This window comes from Cervus elaphus, chromosome 15 (genome assembly GCF_910594005.1).
Source record: "Cervus elaphus chromosome 15, mCerEla1.1, whole genome shotgun sequence".
Taxonomy (NCBI): domain Eukaryota; kingdom Metazoa; phylum Chordata; class Mammalia; order Artiodactyla; family Cervidae; genus Cervus; species Cervus elaphus.
The window spans coordinates 24,586,629-24,601,580 of record NC_057829.1 but is presented as its reverse complement, the minus strand read 5'-3'; the positions used below and the strand labels follow the sequence as shown (position 1 = coordinate 24,601,580).

The 14,952-nt window shown below is 38.6% G+C and overlaps 1 protein-coding gene across 1 annotated transcript in view; it reads left to right on the top strand.

The window, feature by feature from the left end:
- The window catches only part of DNA2 (DNA replication helicase/nuclease 2), a 37,411-nt gene that overhangs the window by 1,218 nt on the left and 21,241 nt on the right, over positions 1-14,952 (top strand). The window contains exons 2-5 of the mRNA XM_043926650.1: positions 1,030-1,215; positions 1,954-2,137; positions 3,916-4,061; positions 8,919-9,050. Of these exons, the coding sequence (XP_043782585.1) occupies positions 1,030-1,215; positions 1,954-2,137; positions 3,916-4,061; positions 8,919-9,050 (648 nt within the window). The remainder of the gene's footprint in view (positions 1-1,029; positions 1,216-1,953; positions 2,138-3,915; positions 4,062-8,918; positions 9,051-14,952) is intronic.

Sequence of the window (14,952 nt, the reverse complement as noted above, 5' to 3'; positions counted from 1 at the left end):
GTCACACATTGATATGAATCAGCCATGGATTTACATGTATTCCCAATCCCGATCCCCCCTCCCACCTCCCTCTCCACCCGATTCCTCTGGGTCTTCCCAGTGCACCAGGCCGGAGCACTTGTCTCATGCATCCCACCTGGGCTGGTGATCTGTTTCACCATAGATAGTATACATGCTGTTCTTTTGAAATATCCCACCCTCACATTCTCCCACAAAGTTCAAAAGTCTGTTCTGTATTTCTGTGTCTCTTTTTCTGTTTTGCATATAGGGTTATCGTTATCACCTTTCTAAATTCCATATATATGTGTTAGTATGCTGTAATGTTCTTTATCTTTCTGGCTTACTTCACTCTGTATAATGGGCTCCAGCTTCGTCCATCTCATTAGGACTGGTTCAAATGAATTCTTTTTAACGGCTGAGTAATATTCCATGGTGTATATGTACCACAGCTTCCTTATCCATTCATCTGCTGATGGGCATCTAGGTTGCTTCCATGTCCTGGCTATTATAAACAGTGCTGCGATGAACATTGGGGTGCACGTGTCTCTTTCAGATCTGGTTTCCTCAGTGAAAAACCCATATCATGAACGTTTTAAATGGCATTCCTTCTGGGAAGTGGGGCTTCCCTGGTGGCTCAGAAGGTAAAGCATCTGCCTGCAATGCGGGAGACCTGGGTTCCATCCCTTGGTGGGGAAGATCCCCTGGAGAAGGAAATGGCAACTTACTGTAGTACTCTTGCCTGGAAAACCCCATGGATGGAGGAGCCTGGTAGGCTACAGTCCATAGGGTCACAGAGTCCGACATGACTGAGCGACTTCACTTTCTTTCAGTTTCTGGGAAGTTTTTTTTTTTCCTCTAATAGGAATTCTGCTGTGCCCTTGCTCTCTTAATTTTTACCTCTTTTAGCCAGTGATCATTGTGATAAGCTTTCTGGAAGAAACCTAGAAGGTTGGTTTGTAGATAAAGGAGATTGGATGGCTTCTTATTTCATGCTTGTGCTACAGTAGTTTTGTATGTGTTATGCTTTAGATTTCAGAAGAAGAAGGTGGAAGCTTCCTTTTCTAAGATAGTTCTGAGCCGAGGAATGGATAACCGGTACCTGGTATTAACAGTCAATATTGTGCGGAGTGAAGAAGGAAACCATGAAAAGCACCTAACCATCACTGCTTCCCAGTCACTGGAATATAAAGAACTGTGTATCCTTAGGAATGATTGGTAATTTTTGTGTGACTTTGAGCAATGATGTGGCAGAAGCTTAAGGGTACTGTCTTAAAAACTGTCATGTGGGCTTGTGTGGATATTGCAATAATTTAATTGTTAACAAAGAGAATAGATATGAACTCAGATTAAATCTGCAAAAATAGTGCATCTCAGGTCCCTTATTCCAAAACTTGATTTTCATTGTCATTTGAAAATCAAGTGCAAGGGGACTTATTAAATTACTACTTCCTATTTCCCAGTACTTTTTGGGATTGCAGCTTAAAACTTGTTTAGTTCTCACTAAGGGCAAAATTAGTCATAAGAACATCCTTAGACTCTAGATTTCGCTACTCAATCAATATATGGTATGTGAGGGATGAGGGGGAGGTGCAGAGGTGAAGGTCTGACTTCGTCTAGGCTGCAAGTTTGACGGTTTGAACTAGATAAATATGATTTTGTTCTTGGTATATTGGGTTTGGCATCATGCCTCAGGACTTACAGAAGCTGTAGACATTAGTTTTACAGAATGAGAGAATGAGAGAATCATTAAGAATGAGAGAAGTAGTATTATAACAACCTCATCCATACTTGGAGCTATATGTTACACTATTAATGCTTTGATAGATTTTGAAGTAGATGATGCCAGACCCAAAAATTTAGAAATTATTTCTTTACATAAAATATTTATTTATTTTTAAAGCCCCTTAACGTGTTTAAATGTAGGAATCTAAATTTTGTGTACCTTATTTTTAGGTGCTCTGTACCAGTAGAGCCAGGGGACATCATTCATTTGGAGGGAGACTGCATATCCGATACTTGGATAATAGATGAAGATTTTGGATATTTGATTCTATATCCCGACATGCTGATTTCTGGCACAAGCATAGCCAGTAGTATTCGATGCATGAGAAGAGCTGTCCTGAGTGAAACATTCAGGGTGAATAATATTAACAGCCAATGTTTCTACAGTGTCTTAAGAGTTTACAGAGCACTTTTACACTCTTATTTAATCCTCCTAACAATCTTGTGAAGTAGATGGCATTAATTAGCTGCATTTTACATTTTACAGACAAGGAACACCAGGCTCAGAGAAGTTAAGTGACTTGTTCAGAGTTACTGTAGCTAGTAAATGACAAGGCTAGGATTCAAGGCCGGTACCCTAAGAATCCTTTGAATCTTATTTAACATTTAATAAAATAAGTAATTCTAATAATAAGATAAATAATTTAAGTGATAAAATTTTTAATTTAATACATCTGGGTATTTCCAAACTTGGCCTCATGTGATTCTCAGTAAAAGTAAATATGACAATCTCTTTTAAAGATAATATAATGGAAAATTTCAAACATACACAAAGAGATGGTTCTTATAAACTCCCATGTACCCATTTTGTTGTTCTCAAAGATTGTATTTTGCAACTTAAAACTATTTTTCAAATTAGAACTGAGGATTTAAAGAACATGTAAGCACAATATTTTTATCATATCTGATAAAATTACCAGTAATTCCTTAAGTTAATCTAATTCTCAGTTTATCTCTTAATGTTTTTTGTCAAAAATATCTTTTTATTCATTTTGTTAGAATCAATACGCAAATTAGGTCTTTGTATTGTATTTGGTTGATATATCTCATAGTTTCTTTAATCTGTATTCTGCTTTTCACCTACTCCCTTTCAATGCCATTATTTTTTGAAGAACTTGGGTTTTTAATTGTTAAGTTTTTTTTCTTTCTCCTAGGGTATTCTTCTTTATACAGTTTGTATGTATTTAGAAAATAAAAAAATACAGCTAAGCAAGAAGAGAAAAAGGAGGAGAAATACCTAAGTAGATTTTCTAATAGTCTTAGTTATCACTTATTTGTAGTTTTTTTTAAATTGGTTGTTTTCTTCAGCTGTTTTGTGTGGGGGGGTTACTATTAACTTCTGTTTTAACTGCGTATTATAAAGCAGACCTAAATACCTTAATCTTTTAAAACCTTATTTTGAAATAATTTTAGACTCACATAGAACTTAAAAAATTAGTACAGGGATTTCCTCTGTAAGTTAATTTTTAAAATTACTGATGGGTGTTTTGGTGGACTTAATCTTGTTTTTTGATAGTTTCAAGGGGAAGATCCAGGCTAATAAAAGAGTTAATTGAAAAATAGTTTTTGAGTGTCAAGAACTTGTCAAAATCTCTGCTGTAGGGAATTCCCTGGTGGTCCAATGGTTAGGACTCGGCACTTTCGCTGCTGGGGCCTGGATTCAGCCCCGGGTTGGGGAACTAAGATCCCACAGCTGGGCAGTGCCACCAAAAAATATCTCTGCTGTGAGTTTTTTTTGTGTTTGAGTATTTTACTCACATGAGTTTATAAGCTATGCCTTTATTGATTATTCTATGTGGGTTTATTATAAAGTGAAATTAGAGACAAATATGTTAAATATTAATATTTTAGAATATATTGAACTTTTTCCATATAGGTTATTTTTAATTCTTTCAAAATGGAAATACAGTGATTTGAAAAATATCTCACTCATAATATAATTCAGGTAATTCTAAATTGAAGAAAGTGAAAGTCACCTGTAATTCCACTCACCAGAAAAGAATTAATATTTTGGCATTTGTCTCCCCAGTGCACTTTGGCTATGCTAGTTCAATAGGTTAGGTAATAAATATAGGATCATGTCCATTGATACGTTGTGAAATAAAATATTTGTATGACGTTTTTTTTTGATAGAACTCTGATCCAGCCACACGCCAAATGCTGATTGGTACGGTTCTTCATGAAGTATTTCAAAAAGCTGTAAGTGATAGTTTTGCCCCAGAAAAGCTACAAGAACTTGCTTCTCAAACTGTTCAAGAAATAAGGCATCTGAAGGAAATGTAAGTATTTAGGAGAGGAACTCTAGATAGAGTTTTGTTATATAGCTTCTTCCCTGGCATCTATAAGGTATTTGGCTCTTAGACTATTAAATATGTCAGTATAATACTAGAATGCAGATTTCAGGGTTGTCGTATCCCACCGCAGTTCTGTGAAGAGCTTCTGAAATTGCAGAACAGGAATTCTTTGGCTAAAAATATCTTAAGTTTTCTCTGTATGCACAATAGGCTCCATAGCTGCACTCAGAGAATGTGAACTTTTTGTTTTACTTCTAGAAACATTGTGACATCCTGAAAATTGTATGGGGTTGGGAATCAGATGAACCTCCTTTCAGATTCTAGCTTTGCCAGGTTTATGACTGAACAAGTTACTGAAAGATTCTGAAAAGGGTGATAATACCTGTTTTGCAGACTTTCTGTGACAATGGAGATAATGTACCCACAAATGGCTAATCTTTGGCATCTTATGAGTGACTACCTGCAGAGGGATTGGCATATTCTGTCTTTGTTTCCTCCTTTACTTTTATTGCAGTTCATCTTTTTTTCACAGAAGTGTTTTTATTAGTGGTGATTTTGCTTTCCAGACTAGTTGACATAAACCTACTTCTCCTGGTTGTAATTCTGTTTATTTCATTGTTTAAATAGGAAAAATGTGTTCCATAATTCCATGACAATTTACTAATACGTACAACCTATTGTTTTTTTTTTAAAAGATTTCTTTATATTTTGGCTGTGGTGGCATGGCTCTTTGTTGCTGCACTTGGGCTTTCTCTAGTTGCAGTGAGTGGGGGCTACTCTTCATTGCAGTTCATGGGTGTCTCATTGCGGTGGCTTTTCTTTTGTTTTGGAGCACAGGCTGTTGGCATGCAGGTTTCAATAGTTGCAGTGCTTGGGCTCAGTTGTTGTGGCCCATGGGCTCCAGAGCTTGCGCTCAGTAGTGGTACACAGGCTTTGTTGCCCTGTAGCATGTGGGATTGGAGAAGGCAATGGCACCCCACTCCAGTACACTTGCCTGGAAACTCCCATGGACGGAGGAGCCTAGTAGGCTGCAGTCCATGGGGTCGCTAAGAGTCGGTCACGACTGAGCGACTTCACATTCCCTTTTCACGTTCATGCATTGGAGAAGGAAATGGCAACCCACTCCTGTATTCTTGCCTGGAGAATCCCAGGGATGGGGGAGCCCAGTGGGCTGCCGTCTATGGGGTCGCACAGAGTCGGACACGACTGAAGCGACGCAGCAGCAGCAGCATGTGGGATCTTCCCGGACCAGGGGTCAAACCATTGCATTGCAAGGCAGATTCTTTTTTTTTGTTTGTTTGTTTTTTAATTTTATTGAAGTATAATTGATTTACAATATTGTGTTAATTTCTGCATAGCTAAGTGATTCAGTTATACATACATGTATATATTCTTTTTCATATTCTTTTCAGTCATGGTTTATTACAGGAAATTGAATATAGTTCCCTGTGCTATAAAGTTGGACCTTGTTTATCCATGCTAAATGTAATAGTTTGCATCTACTAACCCCAAACTCCCAGTCCATCCCTCCTCTTTCCCTCTTCTCCTTGGTAATCCCAAGTCTGTTCTCTATGTCTGCGAGACTGTTTTGTATGTGCATGCTCAGTTGTGTCCATTGGGATATCATTGACGTATAATATTGTATTAATTTAAGGTATGCAACGTAAAGCTTTAATATGTGTGTATATTTAAAAATTCATTTTTCATTTCTGTAGGCAGTATATTGGTCCTTGTTTCCCCCACATCCTCACCTATATCACCTTTTATCCTCTGGAAGCTGCCAGATTTTAAGCAGCCATTTTCAAACAAATAGCTTTTGCCTTGTGTGGGCTGATTGTGTTTCTGTAGGTCATTTGGGGCACTTTGAGAGCACTTTGGTATTAGCAGTTGCTCCCTGGTTGAGATATTTCAGTTTTGCCTTCAACCTGAAGTTGGTTTTGTGCTTAGGCCAAACTATCTTGGCAGAGCTAGAGTCGCTAATTCTGTCTTTCCTGCTGAACTGGCTGTCCTCGAGGACTGATAGGGCTCTGCTCTGTTAGTTCTGGTAAGCCAGAGTTAGCAGAAACCTAGGAAAGAGGGAGCTTATTAAATTCGATAGTAGAAATGTTGCAGTTATATGGTTAATTTGCAGTGTTCTGGAGTCTCAGAGTTTGATGAATATGTTATTATGGTGCTATCTTTAGAAGGTGAGAAAAATGGTAAGGTTTGTCATTTGAAAGGAATGTGCAGAGTATTGGTGGTTATGCTAGTACCCAGGTGAACTCGGGCCTGCAGGGAGAAAATAATGGCAGTAAATTTTTAAAACACAGTGTGAAAGTGAAAGTCACTCAGTTTTGTCCGACTCTTTGGGACCCCATGGACTGTATAGTCCATGGAATTCTTCAGGCCACAATACTGGAGTGGGTAGCCTTTCCCTTCTCTAGAGAATCTTCCCAACCCAGGGATCGAACCAGGTCTCCCGCATTGAGGGCAGATTCTTTACCAGCTGAGCTGCAAGGGAAGCCCAAGAATGCTGGTGTGGGTAGCCTATCCCTTCTCCATTGGATCTTCCCGACCCAGGAATCGAACTGGGGTCTCCCGCATTGCAGGCAGATTCTTTACCAACTGAGCTATGAGGGAAGTCTCAAAACACAATGTAGAGGGAGCATGAGGGCTAAGAACTTAAATTCCCAAGCTGGAGCTGTGTGTCCTTTGGAAGTAACTTCTGAGCTTCAGTTTCCTCAGTTCTGAGGAGGGATGACGATAGTAGTATCTCGTAGAGAGATAACAAGGGTTGAAAGTGTTTGTGTAAATAACCTAGAATAGTGCCTGGCCTAAACTCAGCACTATATGAGTATTCAGTGTTACCATCTTCATATCTTGTTGAATTCTTGTCTTACACCAAGTACTTTACATAGGCTGTTTTTCTTGATCCTCAAAGTAATTTGTGTGGTAGTTATCAGCTCACCTTATAGATGAGGAAACTGAGGCTTGGTTCACAATGAATGGCTCAGGGCTTCCCTGATCTCATTGGTAAAGGATCCACTTGGCAGCGCAGGAGACACCGCTTTGATCCCTGGTCTGGGCAGAGATGCTGCAGCGCAGCTAAGCCTGGGTACCACATCTATTGAGCTTGCGCTCTGGAGTCTGGGATGCGCAACCACTGAGCCCGTGTGCCGCAGCTACGGGAGCCTGTGCGCCCTCGAGCCCTGCTCTGCAACATGAGAAGCCACCACGAAGAGAAGCCTGCGCATTGCACCTAGATAGTAGCCCCCGCTTCTGCAACTAGAGAAAAGCTTGCACAGCAGCAAAGATCCAGCACAGCCAGAAATAAATAAATAAAATTATTTTAAAAAAGAGAGAAACAATGACTGGCCCAAAGTTATACATCTAGTAAAGATGTGTAAATAAAGAGCTAGGATTCAAACCTAAGTGTGATCTGACACAGAAACACGTGTGCTGTTAATATTCTGGAGTAGTTATTAAGGTCGTGATGCTTAAATATAAAGATGGAGCTGGGAAAACCATCCAGGGAAGGTGATAGCAATTCTCAGAACTTTTTGGTCTCCGGACCCTGTTAACACTAAAATATTATTGAGGACCCTTAGAACTTTTGTTTATGAGGGTTATATCTATAGATAATTACTGTGTTAGAAATGAAAGTTGAGGCAGTTTGAAAATATTGATTAATTCTAAAATAATAACAGCCCATGCCACATTAACCTAAATAAGTTTAATGAAAAATAACTATTTTTGAAAAAAATAATGAGACAAGTCACATCGTTTTACATTTTGGCAAATGTTTTAATTTTATAACTTAATACTAGATACCTGGTTTCTCGTATCTGCTTCTACATTCTCTATATTGCTATATTGTGTGTGTGTGTGTGTGGACTCAGAAATCTCCACTGTGTACTCAGGAGAGAACAAGAGCAAAAAGGCAAATAATGTTGTAGAATTATTATGACACAGTTTTGACCTTGCAGGCACTGTGAAAAACTGAGACTAGATTCTGTTAGTCTTTCCTGACTTTTGACCCAAGAAGTTAGTAGCCCTACAGATTGTCCTTTGATCTAGTAAGGCTGATGTTCCATTTCTGTTCCTATGGCCTTTTTTCCTCTTTTACATTTCTACTTTCCATTGCTGGGCTTCAGGACCAACAATTGTGGTTTCTTTTTTAACCCCTGAAGTGTAACTGGGACCTATTAGACTTGAGATGGAAGGAGTTGGAGCAAATATAAAATTTGATGTCATGTCACTGTTACTTGGATTTTTTGTGTGTATGTGGTAAAATACACATAGCATTAAAAAATCATAATCTTTTACTTCTTATTCTTGGCCATGTAGCATTCAGGATCTTAGTTCCCCTGCAGTGGAAGCACAGAGTCTTTACCACTGGACCACCAGGGAAGTCCCCAAAATCACAGTCTTAACCACTTTTGAGGGTATAGTTTAATGTCATTAGTACATTGACATTGTGTAAACATTACCATTGTCCACTTCCAGAACTTTTTTGTCTTTCCGAACTGAAACCTTACATCTGTTGAACAACTCCTCACTTCCCCCAGTCCCTGGCAGTCACCATCCTTTTTATCTCTATGAATTTGACTAGTACAGGTACCTCATGTTAAGTGGTCATGCATGCAGTATTTTTTCTTTTGTTATTGGCTTATTCAGTATAATGGCAAGTTTCATATATGTTGTAACATGTATCAGAATTTCCTTCCTTTCCAAGGCTAAATAATATTCCATTGTATCACATTTAATTTATTTTTTCAGTCGTTGATGGGTGCTTGGGTTGCTTATATGAATGTTTTTGTCCTTGTTTACTTTTTTCATATTTAAAATTTCTTATTTTGACAGGTACCGCCTAAAATTGAATCAAGATGAAATAAAACAAGAAGTAGAGGAGTATCTTCCTTCATTTTCTAAATGGGCTGGAGATTTCATGCATAAACATACTTCAACTGACTTCCCTCAGATGCAGCTCTCTCTGTAAGAAACTGATTTTTGTGTATATGGTGTTTATGTGTTTAATCCAGGATTTTATTCAAGATGTTGAATTAAAGCTTTTTAGAGGTCAAGTTGAACTTACCAGGTGGCACAGTGGTAAAGAATCTGCCTGCCAATGCAGGAGACGCAAGAGATATGGGTTTGATCCCTGGGTTGGGAAGATCCCCTGGAGTAGGAAATGGCAACCCACTCCAGTATTCTTGCCTGGAAAATTCCATGCACAGAGGAATCTGGTGGGCTATAGCCCGTGGGGTCACAAAGAGTCATACATCACTGAGCGACTGAGCACACACACAGAGATCAAGTCATGAAGACTAGCCTTTTTGCTTGCTTACTTTATAAATTACAGTCCTGAGTATCTTTCTCGGACCAAAAAAAATAATCTAATGAATAGAAAATTCTATTTTCATTTTAATAAAATTTGTAGTTTTTGGATGTAGGTATGGTTTTTTTAAAATAAAATTTTCAGTTTGTAAATATTTGGGGGTGTTTCTTAATATCACATATATTTCTCTGTGTTACTATCATGTATGGACTGTCTCATGTTGATTGCCGTGAATTTGTACTTTATGTTTAAATACTGTGTTTAGGCATTCAATACTGTTTGGCTTTTGGTTGGTTTCTTTTACTTCTTTTCCTGCTTAAAGTAGTAGCATTGGTATAAATTTGTAGGTAGTCCTTTTTTCCTCCCACTGTTTGCCCATTTGGCAAATATTTATTATATGCCTAATGTGTGCCAAGTAGTGATCTAGGTACTGGGATTGCAGTAGTGGAAAAAATAAAAAAGCTACTGACTTCATGGTGCTTCTGTACTACTGAGCAAGTGAACAGCAAGGTGTCAGATCATGATAAGTGTCATGTAGACTAACGGGGAGGGTAAGGAAAAGGAGTTGAAGGGACGTACTTCCGTAGAATGATCATGAAAGGCCTCTAATAAGGAATGTTGAGCAGGAACCTGAAGAAAATGAAAGAGGGAGCCATGCAGCTATTTGTACGGAGAGCACTCCAGGCAGAAGCCCTGTGACTAACGCACCCCGCCAGTGTGGCTGGACAGAGTGAGGTGGCAGAGATAGTAGGACAAGCAGCTGTCCTAGGGCCTCCGCAGCCTTGCAGGACGTTGGCTGCCATTCTGATTCCATGGCCAGATGTGATTTGGCTACCATGGGAAGCCATTGCAGGGTTTGCGCAGAGGGTTTTGATATCATTTCTTTCTTTCTTTTTTTAAAAATAGGCACTTTTATTTTTCTTTAAATAGTCATAACTTCCTTTTACATCAATATTCTTCATCTTTTCTCAATATTCTGGATATTTTATATCATGACATTTTGTGATCTGAACTCATTTTAAGATTTTTGAGTCCGAAATCTTGGGAACAGTGAGTTCTTTGGACCGATATGTTTTCTCAAGTTCTCTGTGGTTCAAAGGACAGACTGAGCCTGGTTGTGAATCCCAGTTTTGCCACAGTTTTGCTGTGTAACTTAAGGCCAGTTCCTTTACCTCGCTTTGCTAGTTTCTTTTTTTTTTTTTTCAACTTCGTGGTTTTTTTTTTTTTTTGCTTTGCTAGTTTCTATATTGATCTGATTTACTTTCGAAAAGATCAGTCTGGGTGCTCTTTTGAGACTGTGTTGTAGGAAAGGGGCAGAGGTTGTGAGACCAATTTGGAGGTTCTTGAGGGAATCCAAAATAGAGATGGTGGTGGCTTAGACCAGAGTGAGAGTTGTGGAAGTGATGAGTATCACTTGGAGTATAGTCAGATTTTCAAGGTAGAGGTGATAGATTTTGGATTGGGTGCAAGGTATGAGGGAAAGATAAGTCAATGGTGATTCTAGAGGAGAAACATGATGAGTGGGGTCAAGAGAGAATGGTAGAAGAGAATTTGGAATCAGGGAGCGTAGACTACTGTATTGACAGGTTGTCGTATAAAAGGGTATGTAGAAATGGAATGTTAGCCAGAGGCTTATGTGGGGTTAAGAGAGTTTTGTTTTTGTTTTAAAGTTGGGAGATACAGGACATTATATGCCAATGAGAAGAATTCCATAGAGGGCAACATTATTCTTAGAGCTGTGTCATTGAGTAGAAAAGAGGGAATGAGTACACAAGTTGAGGAGTGGACCTAATGGAGACAGTTATTTCTGTATATTGAAACCTCGGAACTGGACTACTTTATCCAAGGTACTTGGAAAATGTACAACCTTTTGCATATGGCTAGAATTCTTTGAGAATTTTTTAAGTCATTTTAGAAGGTTACCAGCAATGTTTCAATGTTCCATGTCTTCTGGTAGGATTTTATTTATTTATATTTATTATAATTATTTGTAGTTGAGTGACTTGCAGTATATTCATAGAGTTGTACAACCATCACCACAATCGATTTGTGAATAGGAACTTTGATATGTATTTAAAAAGTACTTAGTGGTTGTGTTCATTTTGGCAGTACCATACAGGAAAATATGAATGCTACAGAGAAGATTATCATGGCCCCTATACAAGGATGGGGCTTCCCTTGTGGCTCAGCTGGTAAAGAATCTGCCTGCAATGTGGGAGACCTAGGTTTGATCCCTGGGTTAGGAAGATCCCCTGGAGAAGGGAGAGGCTACCAACTCCACTCTTCTGGCCTGGAACATTCCACGGACTGTATAGTCCATGGGGTCACAAAGAGTCGGACACGACTCTGCAACTTTCACTTTACTTTATACAAGGATGACACACAAATTCATAAAGCATTCCATATTTTTATAAGGAAAGCATATCACTTTTTTGTATACCTGAGACTAACACATTTTAAATCAACTATACATCAGTTAGAAAAAACACATAGTGGTTAAAAAAAAACTAAGGCTTATCTTGCTGTTAGAATTGCGTTTATTTGTCACATTCTTTACTTCTGTTGTGGTCGTAAATTTACAAACCAGGTACTTACCTGAAAAAAAAAAGAAAAAAAAAGCTAGAGTAAATTGGTTAATGTTTCTTGTTTTTATTTTCTTAAAGCATTTATTTACTATTTAATTTTTGGCTCTGCTGGGTCTTTGTTGCTGCAGAGAGTGTGTGCCACTCACTGGCTGTGATGCGTGGGCTTCTTAAATTGCGATGACTTCCCTTATTGCTGAGCACAGCCCCTAGAGCACAGGGTCAATAGCTGTGGCACATGGACTTAGTTGCTCTGGGACATGTGGGATCTTGCTGGATCAGGGATCGAATCTGAGTCTCCTGCACTGCAAGGCAAATTGTTTACCACTGAACCACCAGGGATGCCCCTCTTGTAGTGTTTTTAAAAATGAATTTGTAAATGCTTCGTTCTTTGTTTCTTTGGAGCAGATTGCGATGTCTTGCACAGGGGATGACTCTTGGTGCATCACTCTTCACTATGATAATCTGCTAAGTGTTTATTAAACAGTCATTCTTTTCCTGGTTCCTTGCTTTGTTTTGTAGTATTTTTGTCATTTTGGTCTCTTGATTTTCTGTAATAATTACAAACTTAATTTTGTTTTCCATCATTCCTCACTATTTCTTTCTAGTTGTTTTACCTTCCCTCCCTACCTTTCTTTCCTTCCTTATTAGAGTCATTCCTTTCTTTTTGAGCCATTTGAATTTTCTTGAGATTTAGAATTGTAGGTATCCATTTTTATGGTTGTTTTAGGTATTAGCTTTTCTGTCACTGTTATTTTAGCATTTTGTTCACATGTTTTTTCTTCTGGCTGACATTTTTGCAGTGCCAATAAGCTGCCATTTTCCTCACAGTCTTATGGACTTATCTATTCAGCAGACACATGTTACGTGCTGTATCTGTGCCCCAGATGGTTCTAGATGTTACAGGGAGACTAAAGCCCTCCAAGAACGCAGTGTATTGGTGGTAACTGAAAACACAGAGGTGGAGGGGGTTTCTGAGAGAGAACAGCAATCTGCTGAGGGCAGCAGAGGAGGCATAGAGTCCTGGGAGGCAACCATGTATAAGCACACAGGGAGAGGACTTCCCTGGTGGTCCAGTGGCTAAGACTCTGAGCTCCTAATGCAGGGGGCCTGGGTTCGATCCCTGGTCAGGGAACTAGATCCCACGTGCTCCGACTAAGACCTGGTGAAGCAGATTAAAATAATAAATAAATTTTAGAAAGAAAGGACATAAGGAAAGAGTAGAATTCATCAAAGGAGGCTTGGGGTGGACCCTTGAGGGATTTGGTAGCTTAGAAGCAGTGTGTCATGGAAGCTTAGGAAAGTTTGGGATTCCAAATCGTCTTTGATCTGAAAGGGATTTTGTGATTAAGCCTTAGATTTCCAGTAAGGAAAGTGAGGTGGTGTGACATGGTTTTATGTGAAAAAATTGTGGTAGAGCAAAGTCCAGAATAAGGAATTTCTTGATTCCCAGCTTGGTATTCTCATCTCTGTGTCTTGGTATGAGGCTCTTCTTTGCTTCAGTTATTTCTGATAGGGTTTTATGTGCCTGTCTGTGAAGCAGGCGCTTCTCTGTACTTTAAGTTGCATCATTTCCCCAGCAGTTTATAGCTAGTCTTTAAAAAAAAAAAAAAAGTCTTTAGGCTTTAGAGCAGAGAATGAGACCTTAAGCTATTTAAAGAGAGGACCTTTCTTCTTTATCTTCATGACATTATATTCTCTGCCAGGTGGTTCTCAAAAGAGTTTTACAATATTATGTTGATGAAAAGAATAGTAATTAAGTATAAAGTACTGTCATTTGTTCTTCAGATCTAAGTCTAAAACCATATTGCTTCTTTTTCTAGAGGAATCAAATTTTAGTAGCAACATTAAGTTTCATTATCTATCTTCTGTTAAATACATGGGCTTCTCAGGAGGCTCCATGGTGAAGAAACCACCTGCTGCCAGACAGTGCAGCAGATGTGGGTGCGATCCCTGGGTGAGGAAGACCTCCTGGAGAAGGAAGTGACAACCCACTCCAGTATTCTCACCTGGGAAACCCCATGAACAGAGGAGCCTGGCGGGTTGTAGTCCTTAGGGTTGCATATGACACTTGATGTTTAATATTAAAGTTTGCTTTATTTTAGAGACATATATTTAAGTGTGTCATGATCAGATAACTTCTAGTGAGAAAAAAATTAATATTTAAGGAATCTGATAAGTTGTGGCTTCCCTGAATTCTTTTATTGTCCTCTTCTGAGATTGCAGAACTATACACGTATCCCTGGAGATTATATCTGAAGCATCCTGAAACAGTTTTTAAAAAATTATTGAAAATAGCACTCTTTTTCTTGGAATATTTTCTGATTTATTAAGAAATAGCTGCTTGGGACTTCCCTGGTGATTCAGTGGTTAAGAGTCTGTACTCCCACGGTAGGCAGCACAGGTTCGACCCCTGGCATGGGGAACTAAGATCTCACATGCAGCATGGCAAAGCCAAAAAGTAAGCAAATAAAAAAAAAACAACCTATGAAATGAGTAAAACAAGTCAACTAAATCATGTATTCTGAGAGCAGAATTCTTACACTTTTTAAATCTTGATTTTTATATGATATAAAATGTTTTATTACTAGAAACTTTATCCTTTTCATTTATCCATTTCATTTCCATTAGGTTTAGTATTCAGTTCAGTTCAGTCGCTCAGTCGTGTCCGACTCTTTGTGACCCCATGGACTGCAGCACGCCAGGCCTCCCTGTCCATCACCAACTCCCAGATTTTATCCAAACTCGTGTCCATTTTACTAAATCTAATTCCATTAGACTTAGTATTTTATACAGCTTTGAGTATAAAATAGGATTAATAAAAGATTGCTCTTATCTGGCTTTATTTCTGCAGAATCATTTCCTGTTCTGAAAATGAGTAAATGTTAGATAAGAGTACAGGAGGCTTTAAAAGTTATTTTTGTCTCTTCTGATTCCTTCGTCATTCATAAATTCATTTTTTTCCTCCTTCCTGTGC